This window comes from Marmota marmota, unplaced genomic scaffold, assembly GCF_001458135.2.
Source record: "Marmota marmota marmota unplaced genomic scaffold, marMar, whole genome shotgun sequence".
NCBI lineage: Eukaryota > Metazoa > Chordata > Mammalia > Rodentia > Sciuridae > Marmota > Marmota marmota.
This window is the reverse complement of record NW_025999943.1, coordinates 9,742,179-9,768,439: the sequence shown is the minus strand read 5'-3', so window position 1 is coordinate 9,768,439 and position 26,261 is coordinate 9,742,179. Positions and strand designations below refer to the sequence as shown.

General features: G+C 33.8%; 1 protein-coding gene and 1 long non-coding RNA gene across 6 annotated transcripts in view; one reads left to right on the top strand and one right to left on the bottom strand.

Annotated features, from left to right (window-relative positions):
- Positions 1–336: 336 nt before the first annotated feature.
- Positions 337–26,261, bottom strand: part of Micu2 (mitochondrial calcium uptake 2) — a 110,415-nt gene continuing 84,490 nt past the window's right edge. For 3 of the 5 annotated variants that reach the window (XM_015499332.2, XM_048801417.1, XM_015499331.2), the window contains 6 exons: positions 21,246–21,311; positions 9,567–9,664; positions 6,122–6,293; positions 2,632–2,740; positions 1,893–2,050; positions 337–1,003 (listed from right to left, as the gene is read on the bottom strand). In XM_015499332.2, the coding sequence (XP_015354818.1) occupies positions 899–1,003; positions 1,893–2,050; positions 2,632–2,740; positions 6,122–6,293; positions 9,567–9,664; positions 21,246–21,311 (708 nt within the window). In that variant the 3' untranslated portion in view covers positions 337–898. Of the gene's footprint in view, positions 1,004–1,892; positions 2,588–2,631; positions 2,741–6,121; positions 6,294–9,566; positions 9,665–21,245; positions 21,312–26,261 lie in introns of those variants that run through there. The other 2 variants (XM_015499333.2, XM_048801418.1) reach the window with 2 other exon arrangements.
- On the top strand, positions 11,143–24,899 carry LOC125616345. The gene is made up of 3 exons (XR_007346967.1): positions 11,143–11,155; positions 20,616–20,618; positions 24,760–24,899. It is a non-coding gene; the product is annotated as an uncharacterized LOC125616345 (long non-coding RNA).

Sequence of the window (26,261 nt, the reverse complement as noted above, 5' to 3'; positions counted from 1 at the left end):
AAAAAGAAGTAACCATTTTACACAATTTTATATTTGCTTTAATGCCTGTTAATTTCTAGTATCACTTTAAACATTTCCCACAACCCAGTATATTTCATGATATCCTGATCTTGTGATCAAAATTCTTCCCAACCACACTTTTTAATTTTTTCCTCCCAGTGCTAGAGATCAAACTCAGGGCCTCCAGCATGCCAGGAAAGTGCTCTACTGCTGAGCTACACCCCCAACCCTACACTAGTTTTTAAGAACATAAACTAGCAAAAGTGGCAAGGAATTAAAGTATTTACATTTTTAAAATGTGGTACTAAAATATATGTAAAATAAGAAGCATCTGCATATTTTGTATGTGTGAATATTTTATTCTGCTTCCAGATATAAGATACAAACATTTTTTACATGTTATTTTAAAGACACCAAATGTACAGCTAACTGAAATAAAACAGACATGAGATACGATGCAAATGAGAAAAGTCTCAAGTTTTAACTTCATTTACCCTATAGGAACATCACAACTTCTGAAATCAACACTGGCCTTGTGAATCAAGTACTTTTTTCCCATAAGCACTTATCCACTCTTCCAGAAAGCGTATCATGCTTTTGTGTCTAAAGAATCAGTGAAGAAGTAAGCTTTTCTATCTTCCCAAAGCACTAAATGTTACTTGGAATTAGGTCTTTGGACAGAATCCAATATCTGATTTTATAAAACAATATTTTCCTTCCTAAAAAGTTCTTTTCTGAAAACGTATCAAGAAATTATTGAATTAGAGAGCAAATATATGGCATCTCTATATTACAAAGGAAATCAGTGAAGACTTAAAAGGAAGAGCAGCAAGTATTTTTTAAAAAATATCAAATTTTGACATTTGGAGCAATATAATTGCCTTATTATTATTTTAATTTAAAAAAGGCCTTTTCCAGCTTGTTTCCAGGCTTCTTTTACTCCTTTAATGCTTTCTTTTTTCACACATTTCCAGTATTCTTGTATACTCTGTTGTTGTGGCACCTGTTGACCAACAGTAAAATATACAGTCATTTTCTTCAAGGATAAACATTATTTCATGTGAGCTTTATGGTTTTGCTTATTTCCTTCCCACACTCCTCCCTAGAAAAACTGAAGGTGAATTATATTGTAAAACTTACTAATGAAAATCAAATTTACTAATTTTCTACAAACTATGTTTGTTGCAGAAAACTGAGCTTACTTTTCTAAGTTGTAAATGAATAGCCTTATCTGCAAGAACTTGGACACTGTATATTCTATTATCCTCTTTCTTCCAGCCTAACTACCTCCCTATGTACCATGTAGATTCTCTTTGGAACCTAGTTTTGGAAACCTTTGCAGATATCTCTCATGAGTGCTTCCAGCAGATACTAATCTAAATAAATTCCAAGTTTATTTTATAGACCAATAGGTGAAGATGAGTGAATAATTATAATAGCTAATATTTACTTCATGTGTCTCAGTTGCGGTGCTAAGTATTTTACACTCAATTCTAATAATTCTTTCTGGTAGATTTTATCAGTATTCTCATTAGACAGATGAGAAATATGAGTGGAGGCTCAGAAAATTAAGTTATGCAAAATTCAGCAGTTAATAAACGATAAAGCCAGATTTGAATCTAAAGAGGTTGTATGACTATAGAGCCCAAAGTCAAATCCTAGGCTGATTTCTGAATAGTGGTATCTATTAGGTTCAAATTTTTTTAAAAGCAAAGAAAAATGCTGAAATTCATTTTATGATAAAGATATTTCAATGTTTCAACTATAGCTTATAATTGCTTTATAAATGGTTAAAATTCCATTTAAGACTCTGTAATTTGCCCATTGATAATAACATTATCAATATTAGTAACATATAATAAGTAGTTTTTTAAAAACTCAAAATATGTTACCCATAAACCTCGATGCATCCTGTTTTTTAACACCCCAAGAAACTCTTCATGGCTAAGGCATTCATCATCATCCAAATCAAAGATCTTGAAGACCGTGTCCAAAATATTGTTTGAGAGCTCTTGTCCTGTTGCTACTTTTACAGCTCTCTTAAACTCCGCTTTAAACAAACAAACAAAAAACAACCCATCAAATAGGTGAAACAGTGTAAGTGGAATTATCTAAATTTTCATTATATGAGAAGTAAAAAGAAATCTAAGGTTTTATTATTTGGGAACTAAAATACAAAAATACTCATAATGAATTTATTCAAATAATAAATTTGGTTTAGAAATGACATAAGAGTAACTGTAAGTCTAAGTAAGATATTTTAATTGAATTGAAATGTTAGCCACATATTTAAATATTTCCTTTCCTTTTTAGGAGAATGAGAAACAAAAGCAAAACAGTAACTGTTGAATAAATCTTTTGATATTGTAAATCTAGAATAACTATATAGAAATAAAAGGAAAATTATTTTGCTGAAAACTGGTTCCTTGGTTGGTATCATCTAGTTGAAAAACAGAAATAGCTTATGGATGATAAAAATTAAATGATTTAGGGGCTGGGGATGTGGCTCAAGTGGTAGCGCGCTCGCCTGGCATGCGTGCGCCCCGGGTTCGATCCTCAGCACCACATACAAAGATGTTCTGTCCACCTAAAAAATAAATATTAAAAAAAAAAATGATTCATATATCTTACCTAGTCTGACAGGTCGATTAGCTAAGCTAAACATTTGCATGGCAATAGCAAAGTCTTCCAAGTGGGTTGTAAAATGGCAAAATGACTTGAACTCATCCAAACTAATGCTCTAATAAAAATAAAGAGGTTTTATTACAATTTTATAAAAACATTAAGCAATCTTATGAATATAATTGAGTCGTCTTTTCTATCATAAAGCCTATAAAGTTAGATCTAAGCAAGCCTATTAAAAAGTTCAAGACGCAGAATAATACTAGAATTAAAGGTTTTAGAATTTAAGAACAGTGTGAGAATAACTAGTAGGGCCACAGACTCTGTGACTGTATAGACTGGAGACTGTGTGAACGGGGTCTCCTCGAGTTGTACATTGTAAACCTTGGGGCGGCCCTGAGTTATGGACTGAATTCATATTTTGAAGCCTTAATCCCCAATGTAACTTTATTTTGGCGACAGGGCCTGTAAGGAGATGAATATATAATAGGAATTGAGCCCTAATTCAATAAGACTGGTGTCCAATAAGAAGAAGAGATATCAGAACTCATTCACTCTTGTGAATACTAGGTCTCCTTATGTGTGCACAAAGAAATGGTCGCATGAGGACAAAAAGAGATGGCGCTGTGAGCAAGCTGAGAAGGAAGACCTTACCAGATAATAGCCCTGCTGGAATTTTGACTTCCTCCTGAATAGTGAGGAAATACATTTGTATTGTTTAAGCTGCTCAGTTGGTGTATTTTCTTATGGTAGCTCAAGGAAACTAACACAGTCTGTTAAGTGGCCACTTCTGCTTAGTTTTACTAGTGAACATAGTACTGAATAAGAGAATTTAGGTTTGGAGATGGACTTAACGTTGAAATTCCAGTTCTGCCACTTACTCTGGTGATCTTAGCGAAAGTTTTAGGTAAGTAATCCTTTAGGAGTTAAGTAATTTGACCAGGTCTATTAAGTGGAACAATTAGATGTGGAACTCCGTCCATCTGACTTCAAAATCTATGTATTTCAAATAAAAACAAAGGTCTGGGGATATGGCTCAGTGGTAGAATGCTTGCCCAACACATGTATAGCCCTGGATTCCATCTCCAACCCCATGAAACAGACAAATAAAAACCCCAAAGAAATCCCTCAAAACAAAACAAAAAAAATATTAAAAGATAATTTTTCCATTAAAAGTATAGGGCTCAGGCTGTAGCTCATCGGCAGAGCAGTTGCTTTGCATGTGTGAGGCATTAAGTTTGATCCTCAGCCCACATAAAAATAAACAAAGACATTCTGTCCATCTACAACTATAAAAAAATTAAAGTAAAAAGTATAAAAATTCATAACTTAAAAGAAACATTTTCACTATTTTTAGAAAAGTGAAGGGAACTTGTAGGGAACTTCAGGATGATGTTCTTTGCATATGTGTGGTCTTACTCAAGTTTCTAAAGAAGTAATATGAACATGTAGCATCCTTTAAGAAAAGGGGGATGGTAAAACACTATGTCCCTTAATGTCCAAATACATAGTATCTTGAAGGACACTGGCTTTTTCTTATGCATACTGAGAACTGGGGCAAGTTAGTGTTATCTGTAGAAAGCTACTTGCCTGCATGTACATCAGGGTAGTTACTCCTTGGGATACTGGTCATAGAAGCAAACTAAGCAAGCTAATGCTGATTATGTCACTGCTTCTATACCCTAATATATAAACTCCCTGAGTGAGAACTAGTGTAGAACTGAGGGCACTGTGGAAAGGATATGTATTATTCATCCAGCTGGCTGCCACTGGACAAAAAAAGATAAGGGAGAGGAGAAACTATTTGGCAAAACAATGAGGGACAGAGGTGCTATGTGTTCAGTCAATTGCTACTGAACTCTTCTTGAAGCAGTCACTAAACTCTCTTAAGCTTTTCCCAGTAAAACATATGTCTTGCTGCGCTCTGGGCACTTTCTTTGGCCTTTCTGCAATCTACCCTAATGTTCTGGCTCAATTTGGCTGTGAACATCATAAAAATTCAAGCAGTACAAAGTATAAATAATGAAAAAAATTTTGTTACTCTTCTAATCTTCAATTCCTTTCCCCAGAGATAAAGCACTGACACCTGTTCATCCTACCAGAAATATTCTACTTGTATACTATTTCACGTGTACATACACATACACAAAATCTTGTTTTACGGTGGGAACATCCTCTTCACACATTTCTAGACTTTGCTTTATTTTATTAACAGTCTATTAATCAGGGGCTAGGGTTGTGGCTCAGTGGTAGAGCCCTTGCCTAGCACATGTGGGATGCTGGTTTCGATCCTCAGCACCACATAAAAATAAAATAAAGGTATTGTGTCCAACTACAACTAAAACAAAATATCTTTTTTTAAATAACCAGTTAATTTGTAACTGCAGTAAATCTAGGATGTTCTAAGTAATAAAATCATTATATTTATAGACCTATTAAAGGAAGAGTGGCCGTTATTTTATATATATATATCCCATATATAATATAGATAAGTTTTCTTTGATAGCCATCAACATTAGAAAGCTTTCTTCATTTTTTTCTTTTTTTTTTAGTTGCAGATGAACACAATACCTTTATTTTTATTTTATTTTATTTTTGTGGTGCTGGAGATTGAACTCAGGGCCTTGTGCCTGCAAGGCAATCACTTACCAAGCTATGTCCCCAGCCCTTTATTTTTTTAATGTGGTGCTGATGATTGAACCCAGTGCACAGTGCCTCATGTGTGCGAGACAAGCACTCTACCACTGAACTATAACCCCAGCCACTGTTAGATGTATTTCTAATTGTTATATATTTATATTTCAGTTATAATGGGATCTTTATGTTTAATATTTTCTTTCACATTAGAAATAGTGTTTTTAAAAAAGTTATATAAAATTATATGTCTGCCGCAAAATGGTTTTTGGAACAATACATAAAAGTATTAAGAGAGAAAGTAAAAATCACTTGGAATCTCACTACTGTACAGTAATCATTACTAATAGTTTGGTGGTCATCATTCTATACTTCACACACACATACACACACCCCATTACATTTTCTAACTTGAAATTTGTATCTAGGACAGGTACTTCTAATATATTAGCACTGCAATAGGCATTTACTTGAATTATTGTTTCTAATGATTTTTTTGACTGGATTCTCTGGGCACAAAATCATATCAAGTGGAAAGACAATTGTTACCTTCCAATTTTTATACTCTTTAAAAAAATAATCTTACTTACTTGCAATGGCTAAGGTCCTCCAACATATATTTAATAACAGTGGTAAGAGGAGATTCTTGTTCCTAACTTTAGTGGTAATGTAAACTCATGATTACTATACTAATTCTGTCTTAGTACTTCATTCATAGGAAAACAGTATGTGGAAAATATTCTTCAACTTGATTTTATAGTTCCATAAAAGAACAATCTTGGTTAACTTAGAAGTTACTTTAATAAAAAAGAAAATGCTAACTTATTTTATCTTTATCACATGCAAATGAAAAGGGCATACGAACCTCTCCTGCTGACAACCTCTCTCTAACGTTTTTCCAATAAACGTCTTTATTTTCAGTGTTAGTGAAAAAAAGTAGCCACTCTGCAAAGTCTTCTTTTCTCATGAAACTCAAACCTTTAGAAAACTGAAGGAATTCCATTTCTTGAATCTCTGTTTGTAAATTTTCTGTAAATCTAAATATTAAAATACAAAAAAATTGATAAAAGCAATTAATAGCATTCGACCATAATATTGTAAATAGGACTTCAAAGTGCCTTCATTATTCCCTCCTGATTGACAGGTGTCTTGATATAGTGAGCAGTTATAGTGTTATTGCTATAAAAAGGCTTGTGGGGAAGAAGATGCAGAGAAGTTGGTAAGGTTCAATGCCTGCTTCATTTAATCTCTGACTTCCCATACTCAATTTATTTGTGTAAATTATATCTGGCAATATACATTTGTGTGTGTGTGTGTGTGTGTTTTAATTAGATGTTGATGGATGTATTCATTCATTCATTCATTCATTCATTTATTTATATGTGGTGCTGAGAATCAACCCAGTGCCTAGCACATGCTAGGGAAGTGCTCTACCACTTGAGCCACAACCCCAGCCCTGGCAATCTACATTTTGATAAATATTTTAAAATTATGTAAATTGTTTTGATATATCCAAAGAAAATAAAATTCCATGGAAAACAATTTTTCCAATATAGAAACATTATCAATGATCAGACAAGTTTAAGGGGCACTGCTTTTAGAATGTTAATCATAATTAATAGTTTCTAAAATTTTTCAGATATCAAAATTTATACGTTACCAATGGCTTTGAATTGAAAGATCTTCCTAAAGATATCGATAATCTTTTGGACAATAACATATATCTATATGATCAACATTCCTTTCTCATAAAAACAACATGGCACATTGATGAAACTTTCATCAATAGCTCCTGGGAAAGGTACAAGTTGAAAGGATATCTGAATAGGACCCAGAAATGCTGCACTTGTTTTATTACTAAATCATGTGAAAAGTATTATTATTTCTATGAGTTTTAATACGTTACAGATCTCTTTACTCACTTTTCTACATGTTAAAATTTCTTTACTGTCATGTCACAATTTAAATAAAAATCAATGGGGTGAAAAAAGAGGTACATTCTAATGCAGTGGGAGAAAATTTGTCACTGTAAACAATTATTTGCTTTAAAATTCCCTCCAAACCTTAAAAACTTGTTTTATCTTGGGCTTCTTCCTATGTGGTAGGCAAAAGTCTGTTATCTACATTTTCTGGATGTAGTGGATATACAAATTTTTAAATGCCATGTTTATTTATGGGTCAAAGCAGAATATTATCTAAAACTGGAAGCATTTCAAGTTTGCACTGATAGATCTGACATGAAGCAAAGAGACCTGTCAGAGGCAAGAAGAATCCAAGAGATTATTGATGAGAAAAGAATTAACAGTATTTGGTGACTGGATAGAGAGAGAGAAAGTGCAAGTGAGAGTGATAGAGACACATAGATCAAAGACAACATCTTATTTCTAAATGGAGCTGATGAATGGTGTGATACATATTCACTGGTTCCAGTAATAAAAGGGAAGAATACCTATCTCACCTTATAAGGACAGGCAAGATAATATATATAAAACGCTTAGAAAAATGCCACACATGTCATAAGTATTCAACAGTAGCCGCTAACAGTGCTGAGGATGTTATGTAACCATCTTTTCATTTTCCTCATTAATTAAGCCCAGGCAGACTTCACTTTTTGCTAGTTTGAGCCACTTTCTTGCTCATATTCTCAGTATGAGCTTTCTTGCTTATGTCCCCTTGGGATGCTAATAGGCTTCTTCAACTGACTTGAAGAACATCATACAATAGCTGCACATATTAGTATCTGTTTAAATTCACGGTCTTCCTCTTTAATGGGGTCCTTCCCTGCTCATTTGCTCCCAAACTTCAACACAGGGAGCACTAAATGATTTTCTGCATTACCAAAATACCTCTTAATCTATGAAAGCATTGATTACAATGCATTTAAATGTTTCTGTATGTCCCTATAAGGGACTGTTCCCAATGTCTGAAACATGGCCTGACAAATAGTACATAGTATGCACTCAATAAGTCTTTATTAAACTCTACTGAGTTGAACAAGATGCAAGGCTTGTGTTTCCCAAATCAGTGTTTTCCCTACTATACTGTACTGCTTTCTGATATCTGTTTTAGGACTTTGGTTAATGGAGTGGCACAAGGAGGCACGTATCTTGTTTTGTATGGAGTTACTCTCATTGGGAAGAAGTTAAGCAGGATCCTATATTTAAACATTCATGTGTGTGTATATGTATATACATCTATATATACATATATATGCATATATGTATGTATATATATGAATATATATATATATATATATAAAATTATTCTCATTCTACAGATAATGAGAAGTTAAATAAGTTGTTTAAGAATAAGGTTCATGTAAAGTTTTACTGAAATTTGGACATGTCTGTTAATGTATTATTTTTGGCTGCTTTCAAACTACAAGAGTAGAGTTGTGCAATTGTGACAGAGGCCATATTTACCATTTGGCCCTTTGCAGAAAAAGCTGGCCAGCCCTTGTGCTAGAGAATCAGAGACCATGTGGAGCACAGCTAAGTTGTTTCAGCAGAGGTAACCTTAGAAGAGATCACTATCAGCTAACCTATCAGCAGACTGCAAATGAGTAAGTCCAGTCAAGACCAACCTAACCTGGCCCCCACTGTAATTACATCCAACTGACCTGAGGACTCATGGGCATAATAAATGGTCTGTGTTTTAAGATGGGTTGCTTTGTTTTGCATTAAGAATAAACTGACACCAAGGGCATGTCTCTTAGTTGCAAACACAAAATTACTAAAAAGAATTATTATATTCCATAAAACAGATTACTTTTTATAATAGATTAGAATATTTTCAGCATAAGTAACTTTATGCTTCATAGGTTCATTTCTCAGAGACAAAATGCCATATAGACCCATGTATAGTAGTTTTTGGTCTGCAGTGTTGAGAAATGAATATATTCAGTTTCTTCATTTCTTTTTTTTTTAATATTTATTTTTTAGTTTTAGATGAACACAATATCTTTATTTTACATTTATGAGGTACTGAGGATCGAACCCCTGCATGCTAGGCGAGCACTCTATCACTAAGCCACAACCCCAGCCCCAGTTTCTTCATTTCTTATGCATAACATTTTTTTCCCCTAGTACTGGGGATTGAATTCAGGGGGACTTGACCACTGAGCCACATCCCCAGCCCTGTTTTGTATTTTATTTAGAGACAGAGTCTCACTGAGTTGCTTAGTGTCTTGCTTTTGCTGAGGCTGGCTTTGAACTCATGGTGGTCCTGCCTCAGCCTCCCAAGCTCCTGGGATTATAGGCATGTGCCACAGCACTTCATAACATTCTCCTAAATAAATACATTTATATTACCTTCGAAATTCTTTATAGTGAAGTTTTCTTTCTCCTCTTTTTCCAAAGAAGTACATCTGAAGGGTTGTGTTAATTTCAGGTTCTTTCATTACTTGTTCCTATAAAAAATTAAATAATTTCAAATAAATACTCACAAGAACAAAAAATGAAACCTGTAGACTAGAACTCTTGGTATAATGTCCAGAAATGATTCTTGCAGGAAAAAATAAAAGGTGAAAAAGAGCGATGTAGTCATTCCTTCTGTATGTTACTTTGCCTGACATTATTACATTATCATCTTTGTTCAAGCAGGAGAAAAATAGTAAAGACTAGAAATACAAGATGGACTTCATCAGGAAGCAAAATCTTAGATCAGGCCAAAATGGGGGCTTAGAACAGAAAAGTAAATATCATTTCAAAATGTGATCTCTAGATATTTTCTAATATCACTGAAAATTAAAGCAGGAGTCTTTGAGCTTTAGCTGAACCTTAGAAATACTTGCAAACACTTGTTTTTCCTAATTACCAAATCAATAGGTGAAAATTTGAGCTGGGATTGTGACTCAGAGGAAGACCACTTGCCCAGCATGCATGAAGCACTGGGTTCGATCCTTAGCACCACATAAAAATAAAATAAAGATATTGTGTCCACCTATAACTAAAAAATAAATATTAAAAAAAGGTGAAAATTCCATTAAAGGTAATAAATGAAGTAGATTGTGTTATTTATTAAGAAACTGAAGAAGAAAGAAACAAAGGAAAATAAAACCACTAATAAATTTATCAGCAGCAAACAAACACCAAAAGGGGGTACAATTTTAAGTGTTCTTTGGAAAAAAGAGCAGTCAGAGAAAGAAACACTAATTTCAGGTATAGAATCTCCATCATGCTCCTAATTCTACCTCTATAACCTACTTCTCAGTAATAGAAGAGAACATTCTGCTACCTTTCCTATCCTCTACCAATAAAAAAAAAAAAAAAAAGAAAAGAAAATTTAAGAGATACACTGTAATGTCATTAAAACCCTGTTAAGTATCTAGAGTTCTATTTAACTACACAACTACAAAAAGTTGATGTAGAAAACTATGAATCATTGCTGAGAGAAATTAAAAAAAAAAATAGAAGAGAACATGAGATTATTGCATTAAAACCTTCAATTCAGCGAAAAGTAGGTTAATGGGGTGAGAAGACAGTCCTAAGACAAGTTAGGGAAAACCTCCAGTAGACGCTCCTACCCAGCTGGGAGTGACTTGAGCAGCATTAGGAAGGGCTTCAAGGGCTTACAAGCTCCTAAATCACTGTTTAACTAAGGGAATAAAGTCCTCAGGGCGGAATATGCCTTGGAGGGGTAGAGCAGGTGTTGGATATTTAATGGGATCAGAGAGAACAGAATCTACCCTTTTTTTAAATGCCATTATACATGTACTCTTTTTTTTTTTTTGCATTACAATTCTTAATACACATATATACCAAAATTTTTAATCTCTCTGTTTGTATATAAGGTATGTTGACACCAACTTCAAATCTTCTTACATATATTTTGTATAATGATGAATCTACCCTTTCATTCAAGCTCTGCATTTGGCTGAGGAAACTCCTCTATCCCTACAGTCTACACACAACAGCGGATCAAAATGCAGTACCTGCAGGCTGGGGGAAAAAGATAAATTAGTTCCAGGTAATATGGGCAATGTATGAAAGAGAATCTCATCCATGTTCTACCAGAGTATAAGCCTAAGGAAAAAAATATGGCATGGAAACTTAGCAAAGGCACTAGAGCAGGAAACAGAAAAAAAACAAATTAGGCAAAAGGTGCAAAAAACTCGCTGTAGATAAGAACACAACCCAAGGAATAAATACATATTTCCCATGCATTTGTTCTCATACTTTTATTAAAAAATCTTAGCTCTTTATTGAAATTCTAAGTAATGATACACAAAGATCCCTGGTATCATTTATTCAGTTTCTTCTAAGGGTGACATCTTATTATTATTATTTTTTTTTTTTTAGAGAGAGAGAGAGAGAGAGAGAGAGAGAATATTTTAATATTTATTTTTTAGTTTTTCTCGGCGGACACAACATCTTTGTTTTGTATGTGGTGCTGAGGATCGAACCCGGGCCGCACGCATGCCAGGCGAGCGCGCTACCACTTGACCCACATCCCCAGCCCCTAAGGGTGACATCTTATAAAACTATAGTACAATATCTCACCTTGATATAGTCAACAGAGAGACTTTCCTTCCTCACTTAATCTTTTATAGCTTATGGCAACTTCCCTCTAGCTCCACCCTCTAACCTCTAAAAGCTTTTTTTTTTTTTTTCTCCTGTTGCTGATGATAGAACTTAGGACCTAGCACAGGTTGGGCAAATGCTCTACCACTGACCTGTAACTCCAGCCTCTCTGGCAGCTATTAATTCCCCATATTTATAATACGATCATTTCAAAAACATTAACAGGTTGGGATAGAACAACTACTTGCCTTGCCTAGCATGCATGAGGCCCTGGCTTTGACTCCCAGCAACAAGAACAAGAAGCTATAATACAGTACATAACGTGTAATGTTGGCCTTTTTTTTTGGTGCTGGGGATTGAATGCATCGCCCTGTGCATGCAAGACGAGCACTCTACCAACTGAGCTAAATCCTCAACCCTGGCTTTTTTTTTTTCCCCCCTCAGCACGATTCTCTGGAGATTATCTAGGTTTTTGCTGGTTTCTTTTAATTGCAGAGTAATATTTCATGGTATGGATTACCATACTTTTTAACCATTCACCTGTTGAAGAACATTTGAATTATTTCTAATTTTAGACTACTACAAATAAAGCTGTTAAAAATTTGTGTACAGGTTTTGGGTGAACACAGGTTTTCATTTTTGTGGAACAAATACTCAGGATTTTTCAGACTGGCAGTTATCACTTTACTTTCCCACTAGCAAAAGATAAGTAACCTGCATCTTTGCATTTTTTTTTTCTCTGCATCTTTACAATCTTTGGTGTTGTAAGCATTTTAACATTTTAGTTATATGGATTAGGTATGTTGTGATAATCTCACTACAGTTTTAACTTGCACTTCCCTAATGATGGTGCTGAGCATCTTTTCATGTTTTGTTTCTGTTCCTGTGTATTCCTTGGAGAAATGTCTATTCAAGTCCTTTGGCTGCTTTTTAATTGGGTTGCTTTTCTGGTGTTGAGTTGCAAGAGTTCTTTAAGTATTCTGATACTAGACCCTTATTAGATATATGATTTGCAAGGTTTATAGGTTGTCTGTTTACACTTCATAGTGTCCTTTGGTGAACAAAACTTTTTGATTTTGATGAAGTCCAATATCTTATTTTTTCTTCTGTTTCTTTTTTTCATATTTCTTTTTTAGTTTTCAGCGGACACAGCATCTTTGTTTGTATGTGGTGCTGAGGATCGAAGCCAGGCCGCGCGCATGCCAGGCGAGCGCGCCACCACTTGAGCCACATCCCCAGCTCTCTTTTTTTCATTCTTAAGCCATTTGTTTGTCTCTCAAAAGATAATTGCAGTTTAATATTAACATATTCTTTTTTCCTATTATACCTAATATTTTAATCTTAATTATTTATTTTAATTAGGTATATATGATAACAGAATGTATTTAATTCATTGTACACAACCGCAGCAAAACTACATTTCTATGGTTGTACATGATAAGGCAACACATCATATGTGCAGTTATACATGTACCTAGGGTAATGATGTCCATCTCTTTCCACCATCTTTCCTGCTCCCATACTCCCTCCCCTTTGCCCCATCAAAGTTCCTCCATTTTTCCCATGTCCCCCCTCCCCCATTATGGATCAGCATCCACTTCAGAGAGAACATTCGTCTTTGTTGCTTTGGGATTGGCTTACTTCACTTAGCATAATATTCTCCAACTACATCCATTTACCTGCAAATGCCATTATTCTCTTTTAGTGCTGAGTAATATTCCATTGTGTTTATATACCACAGTTTCTTTATCCATTCATCTATTGAAGGGCACCTAGGTTGCTTCCATAGTTCCACTATTATGAATTGAACTGCTATAAACATTGAGGTGGCTGCATTACTATAGTATGCTGATTTTAAGTCTTTTTGATATAGACCAAGGAGTGGGATAGCTGGGTCAAATGATGGCTCCATTCCAAGCTTTCTAAGGAATCTCCATATTGCTTTCCAGATTGATTGTACCAATCTGAAGTAGCACCAGCACTAAATGAGTGTGCCTTTTCCCCCACATCCTTGCCAACATTTATTGTTGTTTATATTCTTGATAACTGCCATTCTGACTGGCGTGAGATGAAATCTTAAGAGTAGTTTTGATTTGCATTTCTCTAATTACTAGAGATGTTAAACATTTTTTCATATTTGTTGATGGAATGTATATCTTCTTCTGAGAAGTGCTGTTTCTTGTTTTAAATGTTATATCTAAAAAGCCATTGTCAAATTCAATATCATATGACATTCCCATATATATATATATATATATATTTTTTGTGGGGATGTGGGGGTGAGGGTGGGGCTGGTAACTGAGAATTGAACTCAGGGGCACTTAACCACTGAGCCATATCCCCAGCCCTATTTTGTATTTTATTTACAGACAAGGTCTCACTGCGTTGCTTAGAGCCTTACTGCCTCAGATCCTTCTGCCTCAGCCTCCTAAGCTGCTGGGATCATAGGCGTGCATCACTGTGGCCGGCTCCTGCCTATATTTTTAAAGGAATTCCTTAGCTGTAGTCCTTATTTTAAGATATTTGATCCATCTGAGTTTTCTTTTTTTTTTTTTTTTGGTGTGAGGAAGGAGTCAACTTCAATTTTTTTTCCATACAGATATCCAGGTGTACTAGCTATTGCTGAAGATACTTTATTATTGTTTTAGAATTGTAAATAACATTGTATTTTAAATTTTGGTGTCTAGATAGTCATTGCTAGTATACATAAATGTGCTTGATTCTTTACACAGCTGGCTTATATCCTGTGAACTTCCTAAAATCAATGTTAGTTACTGTTCTATTTGGGGGGGTGCATGATAAATTCCTCAGGAGTTTCTAGAGAGACAATGTCATCTACAAGTACAGGTCTTTTATTTCTTTGTGTTCCCTTATTGTAGTGATTAGAACTTTCAGCACTACTGTTGTGTAATAAGAGTCATGAAAATAAATACCCTTACCTTAGGGGAAAGGAAATAAGTTTTTCATCATGTTAGTTTTTTTTTTTTAAATTGGTGCTCTTGATCAAGTTGCCTATATAGAATTCCCATTTATATATGTGTGTGTGTGTGTGTGTATACACACATTTTTTTAAAAAAATTTTATTTTATTTATTTATTTTTATGTGGTGCTGAGAATTGAACCCAGTGCCTCACACATGCTAGGCAAGTGCTCTACCACTGAGCCACAATTCCAGTCCCTCCCACTTATATTTTAATGAGCCCTTTTAATATAAAAAAACCTAAACATGAATGACTGTTAAATTTTGTCAAATGCTTTTTCTACACAGACTGTTAAAATTGGGTGATTTTTGTTCTATAGCCTTTAAATATGCTAGGCTACATTGATTGCTTTTGGAATACTGAACCTTTCTGGAATAAGTCATACTTGATCATGATATATAATTATTTTTTTACTATCTTGATGAATTCAATTTGCTGATTCTTGTTAAGGATTTTGGTTTCCCCATTCACGAGGTATATTGGTTTGTCATCTTTCTTAGTTTAACTTTGTGGTACAGGGGATCGAACCCGGGCCGCACGCATGCCAGGCGAGCACGCTACCGCTTGAGCCACATCCCCAACCCCTTGAAGAGTATTTTCACTAGAATTTGGATTCTGTTTTGACAATTTTTTCCTCTTTAGCACTTGGAAAATATTGTGATACTTCTTTGTGGTCTCCATGGTTTCTGATGAGAAAAATAAACATGAATAATCAAAGAAAAACCAAGCTGAATTAATAGTGATTTTTAAAAATGTGTTTTCCTACCAGATTGGCAATGATAAGAAAGATTATTCTAAATGAGCCTTTTTATTCTCCCACAGGATATCTGTGGTCTAATATGCTCTATCAACCACTTATTTTCTTGTGTTTATTGATCAGAACATAATTGCAAATCAAAATGTATGATCTATTGGAGAATACATTTAGCCCAAAGCAAAGTTAACATCAAAATAGGCTTTGAAGCTCTGTAGGAATAAATATGATTTCTGTCAAGTATTTTGAAATAATATACAGCTCTCAAACTGGAAACCTCCATATTCAGAACTTTTTCTCCTAAGAAAAAAAGGAGGAAGCAGAGTAAATGTGTGTTTTAGACAACATGACAGGGAAGCATTTGAGTACATAATGCAGAAGTAGTCTTTTTTTAGAATCAGAGTTTAAAAGATGTTAGTTCTGTAGAGAGTTATCATTTGGGTTAGATTTGGGACTAATGAATATCTTTTTGTTTGATGTTTTGACATATGAGTTAGCCAAGGATGCCTGCCATAATGTAATGAACTCATTTTCTACTAATGGATATTTAGACTATTTCCATTTTTAAAAAAATATAAACACTGCTGTGGGAAATACTGTTCTTTATCTTTATGTACTTGTAATTTTAAGTCCACAGAAATGAAACTTCTGGGTCAAATGGCATTTACACTTAAATTTTATTAGATATCTTTGCAATTTAATTTCCTGTCAAGAGTGCCACTGGGGCTGGAGTTGTGGCTCAGTGGAAGAGCGCCTCATATGGGTGAGGCACTGGATTAGATTCTCAGCACCACATATAAATAAATAAAGGTCCAACAACTAAAAAAAATTTTTTAAAAAAGTGTTCACTGACATTTACCTTAGAGAATATAGATTAGTAATCTTTCTTATCATTGCCAATCTGGTAGGAAAACACATTTTAAAAAATCACTATTAATTCAACTTGGTTTTTCTTTGATTATTCATGTTTATTTTCCAACTGAGATGTTAGTCATTAAAAAAATAATAATAGTCACATCTACCAGAATTTTCCTCTGTTTTTAGAACATTAACTGCCTCAAAAACAAAAAACCTTCTACCTCAACAATCTAAAACATTAGTTTCTTGTAGTACTTTTATAGTATCATTTTTGACATTTAAATCTCTGATTCATCTGGAATTTATTCTGAAATAAAAAGTGACATAAGCTCAGTATCGTTTGGTCAGTTAGTCCATTAGTCACCAACGAGGATGTAGTGAAGGCCCAGTATGTACCAGGCATTTTAATAGTCCTTGAGGATTCATGGTTTTCTATTACTGTGAGACAGGTGGGCAAGTTATTAAAAACAGTAAACATACAGGAGCTGGAGGTATAGCTCAGTGGAAGAGCACAAGTTTAGCATGCTTGAGGCCCTGGGTTCAATCTCCAGTGCCTGGAGCAGGCACACACCCCTTCTCCCTCCTACCCCCACACAAAGTAATCACAGCATGAAAGTACTAGGAAGATGTACAGGGAGTTATGGGAGTATGAGATAGGATTTCCTTAGGAGCTCAGGCAATGTATCCCTAAGAAAATGCCATTTAAACTATGATTTGAAACCTTAGCAAAGTTTAGTAAGAAAGAAGTGGGAATAAACATTCCAAACAGGGAGCATGTGTAAAGGCCTGAATGTGCAGAAAGCATGGTGCTCTACGGCTGAGATGTAGGAAGCAAAAGTAAGTATAACAGCAAACTCTTTATCTACTTGGGTGTTAAACACAATTCTAAGAGATTGTAATGTATTAACTCATTTAATCTCCCAAATTTCCCAATGGAGTAGACTGGTAGACAGGTATGCCCAGGGTCATATAGCTACTAAATGTTGAAAGCAGCATTAGAACCTAGGTAGTTAGACCACATACTCTGTTGCAGAGGAAAGTGGTACAGCAACAGGCTGGAGGAAGGTCAGAGACAGATGACATAGGCTTATAAGGATTTTTCATGGGGCTGGGGATGTGCCTCAAGCGGTAATGGGCTCGCCTGGCATGCGCGGGGCGGGGCGCTGGGTTCGATCCTCAGCACCACATAAAAATAAAGATGTTGTGTCCACCAAAAACTGAAAAATAAATATTAAAAAATTCTCTCTCTCTCTTCTCTCTCTCTTTAAAAAAAAAGGATTTTTCACACTGTTGAAAAATTTTTATTATGTTACTGCTGATGGCTAAAATGTATATATTTATGGGTACGATGTGATGTTTTGATCCATGTATGAAATATGTAGTGTTTGATTGAAGAATTAAGTAGTAGTCACATTATATTTGTGCTTAAGTCATCCCTGGCTACAGCCTGAAAATGCAAAGACAGTGAATACAGGGAGATCAGTTAGGAGGCCACTGTAATATTCAAAGTGAGAAAATGATAGTGGCTTTCTCAAATGACAGTAGTGGAAGCAGAAGAAAAAAACGTGGATTTGGAAATATTTAAGAGGCAGAAGAGATTGGACATAGTGACTTAGCTGTATAGGAGGAACAAGGAGATGTCAAGAATAACTTCTAGGTTTTTGGATTATCAACAAGTAATTTCACAATATTTTCCCACCAATTTAAAGTGCTACCTATATTACATATACTAATAATTGTATGTATTTGCATTTATATTTTTAACTTTTATTTCTCATGATACCACTTTATTTGGATAAGTACCTCTAATGAGAGGTACTTGTATTTTTCAGAAAGTTTGTGACTGTTCTCTCATTCTTTATGACTTTAGAATCATTTTGCTAAGTTTGAGCATATCACCTTGTCCACATCCACTTTCTCCTTCTCCAGTGTTTGTCAAAAATAATGATCAGGATGCCTGCCATTAACACTATTATTTAACATATTTTCCTGTTAATTTTGTATAATATATAAGATTAATATTAGAGATAAAATGATTTTATACAACCAAGAAAATCAATAGAAAAAAATCGAAATCATGAGAAAATTCAGTAAGGTCCATCAGAACACAAACATTAAAAATCAAATAGATTTCCTATTTGGTAGTAATAATTTTTCCCTTCAGGGAAAAAAGAGTCTACATAACAGTAACAATACAAAGTTCCCTGGGTTTACCCTTACAAAATGAATTTTGATGAAGGAAAAAATTAAATGTAAAGAAATGAAACCAGAACTAAGTAAGAATATGTTAGTATTTATAGTGAATTTTGACAGGGATACACTTTTAAGAAATGAAAATAATTGGATAAAAAAACCCACAGAGGGCTGGGGATATAGCTTAGTTGGCAGAGTGCTTGCCTAGAATGAACAAGGCCCTGGGTTCAATTCCCAGCACTTCAAAAACAAAAACAAAAACAAAAAAACAGAACTACAGTTAAAAAAAAAAAACAAAAAACAAAAACATAGCCAAAACATGACAATCAAAACTAATCTGAAAAATATCTGAATACTTTTGACAGATCTTAGTTTAATATCTTTAAATATAAAATACTTGTAAAAGTATATGTGAAACAAAAACCTAAGGAAAATTTCTCCCAAAAAGACAGAAAAAGAAAACTTGCAAAATAAGAAGTACAAAAGATCTATAGTTATTCGAAAAAAAAAAAAAAAAGATTATGTGAGATACCTTCTTCTCCTACCAAACTGGCACAGATTAAAAACGAAACAAAATAAAGAGATCGATCCTAGAGAGATTTGAGATGGCAGGCTCACTGAATGCTGCTGGCACTGTCAATTGTTAAAAAACCTTTCCAGAAAGGAATCTGGCAATAGGTATCAAAAACCTTAAAAAATATTCATGCCTTTTGATCCGAGAATTTCACTTTTAGAACTCTAGGATAAATTTATGTGTTTAATAGATATTTATTAGTATTTATTTATTTAGGTACCAGGAATTGAACCCAGGGGCACTTAACCACTGATCTACATTCTTGGCCTTTTTTATACTTTGAGATAGGGTCTTGCTAAGTTACTTAGGGCCTCTCTAAATTGCAGAGGATGGCTTTGAACTTGTGATCCTCCTGCCTCCCGAGTAGCTGGGATTACAGATGTAATCTGTAATATATAATAATAAAGCTCAGCTTTATTTTTTTGAGATGGGGTCTTGCATGTTGCCCAGGATTGTCTTGAACTCATGGGCTCAAACAATCCTCTTGCCTCAGCTTCCTGAGTAGCACCATGACTTCTAATAGCAATAGTGTAAATAATTTTTTTTTTTTTTTAAATTTGGTGCTGTGGATTGAATCCAGGGCCTTGTACATGCTAAGCACATATTCTACCACTGTGCTATACCTTCATTCCAGAAACAATCTTAATATTCTGTAACATAGAGTATGGGAATGTAGCTCAGTAGTAGAGGACTTGTCTAGCATGTATAAGACCCTGGGTTCAATCCCAGCAGAGCAAAAAAACCAAAAACATTAATTGAGCATATGATATATGACTTGTGTTTTACCAGGCCACATGGACACAACCTGTATAAATAAAGAATTAATCTTACATAAGAACAGGTCTAGACTTTGTCCAGGGCCGCTGGTGGTTCCTAAGGCAAGGGTGTCTGGGGCCTTGAACCACATCAGATAGTCTAACAAGGAGATTTAGGGTAGGGATGTTGGGTAAAGGGGTTCAGCCTTATTTCTGGACGGGCTGGATACTAAGGTTCAAGTATGTTGGCAGCCAACTAGGTTTACATGATTGACTCCAGTAACATCTCTGGACATCAAGGCTTGAGTGGGCTTCCTTAGTTGTCACGCACGAGTCCATACATATCATTAAACAAACAATTATATTAAATGACAATGTGCTATGATGGGGACATTCAGGGTATTATGAAAACATATAGGTTATATACATGTAGGAAAAGGATATAGCATTTAAAAACTTAGATGTGAGACAAAGAAGTCCAGTATAGGATTATTCAAAGGGAATACAATGTAAACAAAAACCACACTGCTAATAATTTTACAAATTTTGAAACAGACATTCTCCAAAAGATGATATACTCTGGAAACTTAAGAAAATTTCATGAAAAGCATAACATGGAATTATGATTAATTGAAAGATTATTAATTAAAAATTTGCTTACATGCATTTCATTGGGAATGAAAATTGGTTCATATTCTATAGAAGTTATTAGTCAATCTTGAGCGAGTGCGTCAATAACCTTAGAAATACTTATACCTTTTGATTCAGCAACTATGTTTCTGTAGTTATCCCTTAGGTACACACACAAACACATATGTAATGGTGTAATTACAGGATTATTTATTTAGTATTATTTTAATATGCAAAGATGAATACATGTTAAATGTTTTCCAAAAGAGGAATGAAACTGCTACACCCATACAACAAAGTAAATATAGTCATTAAAAAGAATGAGATATCTAGATATATTAAGCAAAAAAAGAAAAGTGTGGAGCAATGTATAGCATGCTACTGCTTTTATAAACATGAAAAACAGATATAGACCTATTTATTAAACGAATTTTACATATGTGGTTTATATGCATAAAATTTCTCTTGAGGAATACACAGGAAATTTATAACACTCTTCTCCTTAGGAAGAACTGGGCAGAAAGGGGCAGAGGGAATACCACTCTATTTATATATTCTTGTGTACCTTTTGGAGTTAGGACCCCATGTTAATATAGCATAACTATTTAAAATATTATTATTTACAACTTATCAACTATTTGTGAATACTTATTTGAACAACACAATAGAGCAATTACTATAAATATTGTCTGTTTGTAAATTTTAGATTATGAATGTACATACCTGACAGTCTATTTCATTAGTTTTCATTGTCTTTAAGTCATCTTGTTTACTTATGATCTTCTGTAGCTAAAAAGATTGCAAACATGAGTTTACATATGTATTTACTGGATTTTTCAAAACAATCTAAAAAAATGGATAAGTTGTTATTATAAAATATATACTAGCTATTTGTTAAATATTAATTAAAATACTTTTTACATTATAAGACATTTTTGACCATGTAGGAATCAAAGGAGAAAATGGATAACAAAAGCATGAGCATTTATTAGTAATAATTTTCTTCTAAGAAAGCTAGCTTACTTAATAGATACGTGTTCTAAAGTCAGCAGTTATTAAAAAATTTTAAGATTATCTAGTACTCCTTTCAAGAGAATTTCTATTCATAACAATATTTTATATCACTGATACTTTATAGCCACATTTTCAAGTATATATCTCTTAAAAAGCTATATATGTAGGGGGTAGGAGGGATAGTAGAATGAACCAGACATTATTACCTTATGTACATTTATAACTTTACGAATGGTGGGATTCTACGTCGTGTGTAACCAGAAGAATGAGAAATTATACTTCATTATATATATCAAAGTGCATTCTACTACTGTCATGTATAACTAATTAAAACAAGTAAAAAAAATTAAAAAGCGATATGTAAACATATATAATATATATACATTTTCTCAAACACACATAGTGTGTTTTTCCTTCTCCTTTTATGTACTTACAAAGCATTAAGACATTTTTATTAATTATAAAGTCGTAAAAAAAGCCTTGAAACTGAGTACATTAAAAAACCCACCTACCTTTCAGAATCATTTGTATAAATCTTCATATGGAAAGCAAATTAAAAAAAAATTTAAAAAATCAGATGCAGACAAAATCCCTAACTATGAATTCAAATCAATTAGGAGACAAATTTTCCCTTAGGTTATTTAATAATTATTAAATTGCTGCAATTAAATTCCAAATTATCTCAAATTTAGCCACCTATTTATACTTGTTTTAGCCAAATGCTTTATGTTCAGTTCTCTAAATCTTTTACCCATTTGTAAATGCCCTCTCCGTACTTAAGTAGTTTAGGGAAAGGAATGGAAAAACTTTATATTTGTTTCACTGTTTTTTAAGTTGACAATCAAATGATATAACACTAAGTTCAATACCCAAATATTTCTCCTTCTACTTACTGCTCCTACTTCTTTATGAAGTTTTACTATACAAAATTTCAAATACAAAGTGAACAGAATTTTATAATAAATCATATACAATTATAACTCAGCTTCAGTGATTATCAATACATTCTTGGTTTACTTATACTTCTACCCACTTTGTTCCCTTCAGTTATTTTACACTCTTCAGAAAAAAATTAGAGATACTAAAATGTACAAATCTTAAGCCATATAATTTTCATAGTTTTGTGTGTCTCTTTCCAATCAATCCTTTCTCCCTGTATCCCCATGAAGGCAGTTCTGATTTTGCTTCTTCCTAAATTAGCTTCACCTAGTTTAGAAATTCAAGTTAGTGGAATCACATACTACATATTATTTTGTGTCTGCCTTCTTTCATTCAGCAACATGGTCTTCAGATTCATCCTTGTTGTTCATTTATCAGTAGTTTATTTTGATTCACTGTTAAGCTGTATTACATTGTAAGTTCATTTACCCGTTGACAGGTGTTTGTGTTGTCTTCATGTTTTGGCTACTGTGCATCAAAGTGCTATAAATGTTCTTCTACAACTAAGCTGAACTTTCTCTTGGATAAATACTAACAGGGTAACAGGTCTGTTTAACTTTATAAGAAACTGCCAAACTTTTTTCCAAAGTGATTTTCAGTTTCTTCACACCCTTGTCATTTGTTATTTTGGTTAAGACTAATTTATCAGTTTCATTTTATTGCTTTCAGGGATACAGATGTGGCATAGTGGTAGAAAATTAGCCTAGCATGTTAGAGACCCTAGTTTTCATCCCTAGAACTGCAAAAACCAAAATACCCCCCAAACAAACAAACTCTGCCTCCCCTAGATCATAAAGATATTGTCTGTTTATACCCAAAAGCTTAGTAGTTTTAGTTTTTTGGATTAGATCTAGAATCTGTATCAAATATATTTTTACATAGGCTAAATTTTTCATATGTATTTGTTGAAAAACATTTTTTTCCCAATTTACTGATTTGGTGCCTTTGTTGAAAATTAAGTGACCAGGACCTATAGACTTTATTCCACTTATCTACTTATCTGCCCTTAGGACAGTAGTACAGTGCCACTGATTATCACCATATCTTCATAAGTCTTGAATTCAGCTAGTGGGAGTTATATAGCATGTTCATATTTTATTTTATTTTAAAATATTTATTTTTTAGTTGTAGTTGGACACAATACCTTTATTTTACTTATTTTTATATGGTGCTGAGTATCGAACCCAGGACCTTGCACATGCTAGGAGAGCATTCTACTGTTGAGCCACAACTCCAGCCCTCCAGCATGTTCTTACTTATCAATATTATTTGTTTTAGGCCCTTTATGTTTATATATATCTTTGAAATCACTTTGTCAACATCTACTAGAAAAAAAAAAGCCTGCTGGGATTTGCTTGGAAAGTTTAATGTATAGACTAATTTGGGAGGAAATGACATCTTCACACCAAATCTTCTAATCTATTAACATGCTATGTATCTTTATTTAGGCTTCCTTGAGTTTCTATCAGCAACATCTGAAGTTTTCAATGCATTTTTTTTGTTAATTTGTTTCTAATTATTTTTGATATTTGATACTCTACTCAATTAAGAACTGGTCTTATTTTTGTATTCTTTTTTTTGTGTGTGTGTGGTACTGGGGATTGAATCCAGAGCCTTGTGCATGCACTCTACCAACTGAGTTATATTCCCAGCCCAAAAATCGATCTTAATTTAATTTTCCAACTCTTTGCCACTAGTGTATGGAAATATATTTAATTTCTGCATACTAATCTATCCTGAGATCTTTCTAAATTCAGTTATAATTTGAGAAGTCTTTGACTTTTTTTTGTTGGTTCATTAGAATTTCCTTAAGGTTCTACCTCTCTTTCTAATCTTTAAACCTAACATTTTTTTTTCTTGAATTGCTTTTATTTAACTTCCAGTAATGTGTTGAGAAAAGAGGTAAACAAAGAGCGAGGTGTGGTGGCATACACGTGTAATCCCAGTAGCTCATGAGACTGAGGCAGAAGGATCATGAGTTCAAAGCCAGCCTCAGCAAAAGTGAGGTGCTAAGCAACTCAGTGAGACCCTGTCTCTAAATAAAATACAAAATAGGGCTGGGGATGTAGTTCAGTGGTCGAGTGCCCCTGAGTTCAATTATTGGTACTCCCCCCAAATCTCTGCCTTATTCCTAGTCTTAAGGAATAAGTATTTCACCCTGTAGTATATAATCCCATTTAGTCAGTGCTGGGGATTGAAGCTAGGGCTTGTGTATGCTGTACTTACTGAGCTATAATGCTAGCTCCTCATTAAACTTTTTATAAATGCTATCAGATTTAGGAAGTTCTCTTCTGTTTCTCCTTCACTGAGTTTTATCATAAAAGGGTTTATTTTGTCAAATGCTTTGTGCATTAACATGACCTTACTGGTATTTCCTTTATTCTGTTAATATGTTGTACTGTACTGTTTTCTCAACCATTAAACTCATTTAATATTCCTTGTATAAATCTCACTTGTATTATTTTATATAGTATTGGATTAGATTTTCTCTGTAAAGTATTTTTATACTTTTGTTCATGAAGAAAATTGGTACACTATTTACTTTTCTTGTTAGGTCTTTGCCAAAATTCAATTATCAGAGATATACTGGTCTTATAACACGAGAAGAAGTTTTCCTTTCTTGTGAATTTTCAATTTGGCACTACATCTTTTTTAAATGACTGACAGATGTTACCAATGAAACCATCTGGACATGAACATTTCTTTTTTTTTTTATAATTTTTGTTTGTAATTGTAGATGGGCAGAATGCTTTTATTTTATTGTTTATTTTTATGTGCTGCTGAGGACTGAACCCAGTGCCTCACACATTCTAGGCAAGCACTCTGCCTCTGAGCTACAGCCCCAGCCCACTGAACATTTCTTTCATAATAAATTTGATTCCTTTGACAAAGACTATTCAGATTTAGATTTCATCACTAATTAGTTTTGTTTTATGAGGCATTTTTCATTTCATCTGAGCTATCAAACTTATAGGCATGAAAGAATTAATTGTAATAGTTTATAATACTACATTTTGAACCTATTGCTATCTGTAGAATTTGTGGCATTATCTCCTTTTTAACATTTTTTTTGGTACTGGGGATTGAACTTAGGGGCACTCGACCACTGAGCCACATCCCCAGCCCTATTTTGTATTTTATTTAGAGACAGGGTCTCACTGAATTGCTTAGCACCTTATTTTTGCTGAGGCTGGCTTTGAACTTGCGATCCTCTGGCCTTAGCCTCCCATCCTCCTGCCTCAGCCTCCCAAGCCACTGAGATTATAAGCATGCGCCACAGTGCCCGGCTCCTTTTTCACTCTTAATGGTAATCTGGATCCTTCTCTTCCTCCACGTTTTTGATAGTAAAATTTATCATATAAATAACAATTTAAAAATGATATTATTCATAAATACTAATTACAAATTTTTATAGAAAGTTCAAAATGTTTTGCTTTTATAAGATATTTAATGTAGTTGTTACAATCATTAGTCTTATTGTCAAATAATTATAAACAAAATAAAATAAAACAAAAAGGCAAATAGAATTATTTTGTTGAAATAGAAAAAATTTCCCCTTGGTACTAGGGATTAAAACTGAGGTCACTTTACTATTGAGCTATATTCCAGCCTTTATTTTTTATTTTGAGATAGGGTCTCACTAAATTGTCTCAAACTTGTGATTCTCCTGTCTCAGCCTCCCCAGTTGCTGGGATTACAAGAGTGCTGAAATAAGAGTTTTTAAGGAGGTTTATTCCAACACGGTAGAAATTCAGAGCAGCAAAAGGTCTGTTCTATCCAAGTGGA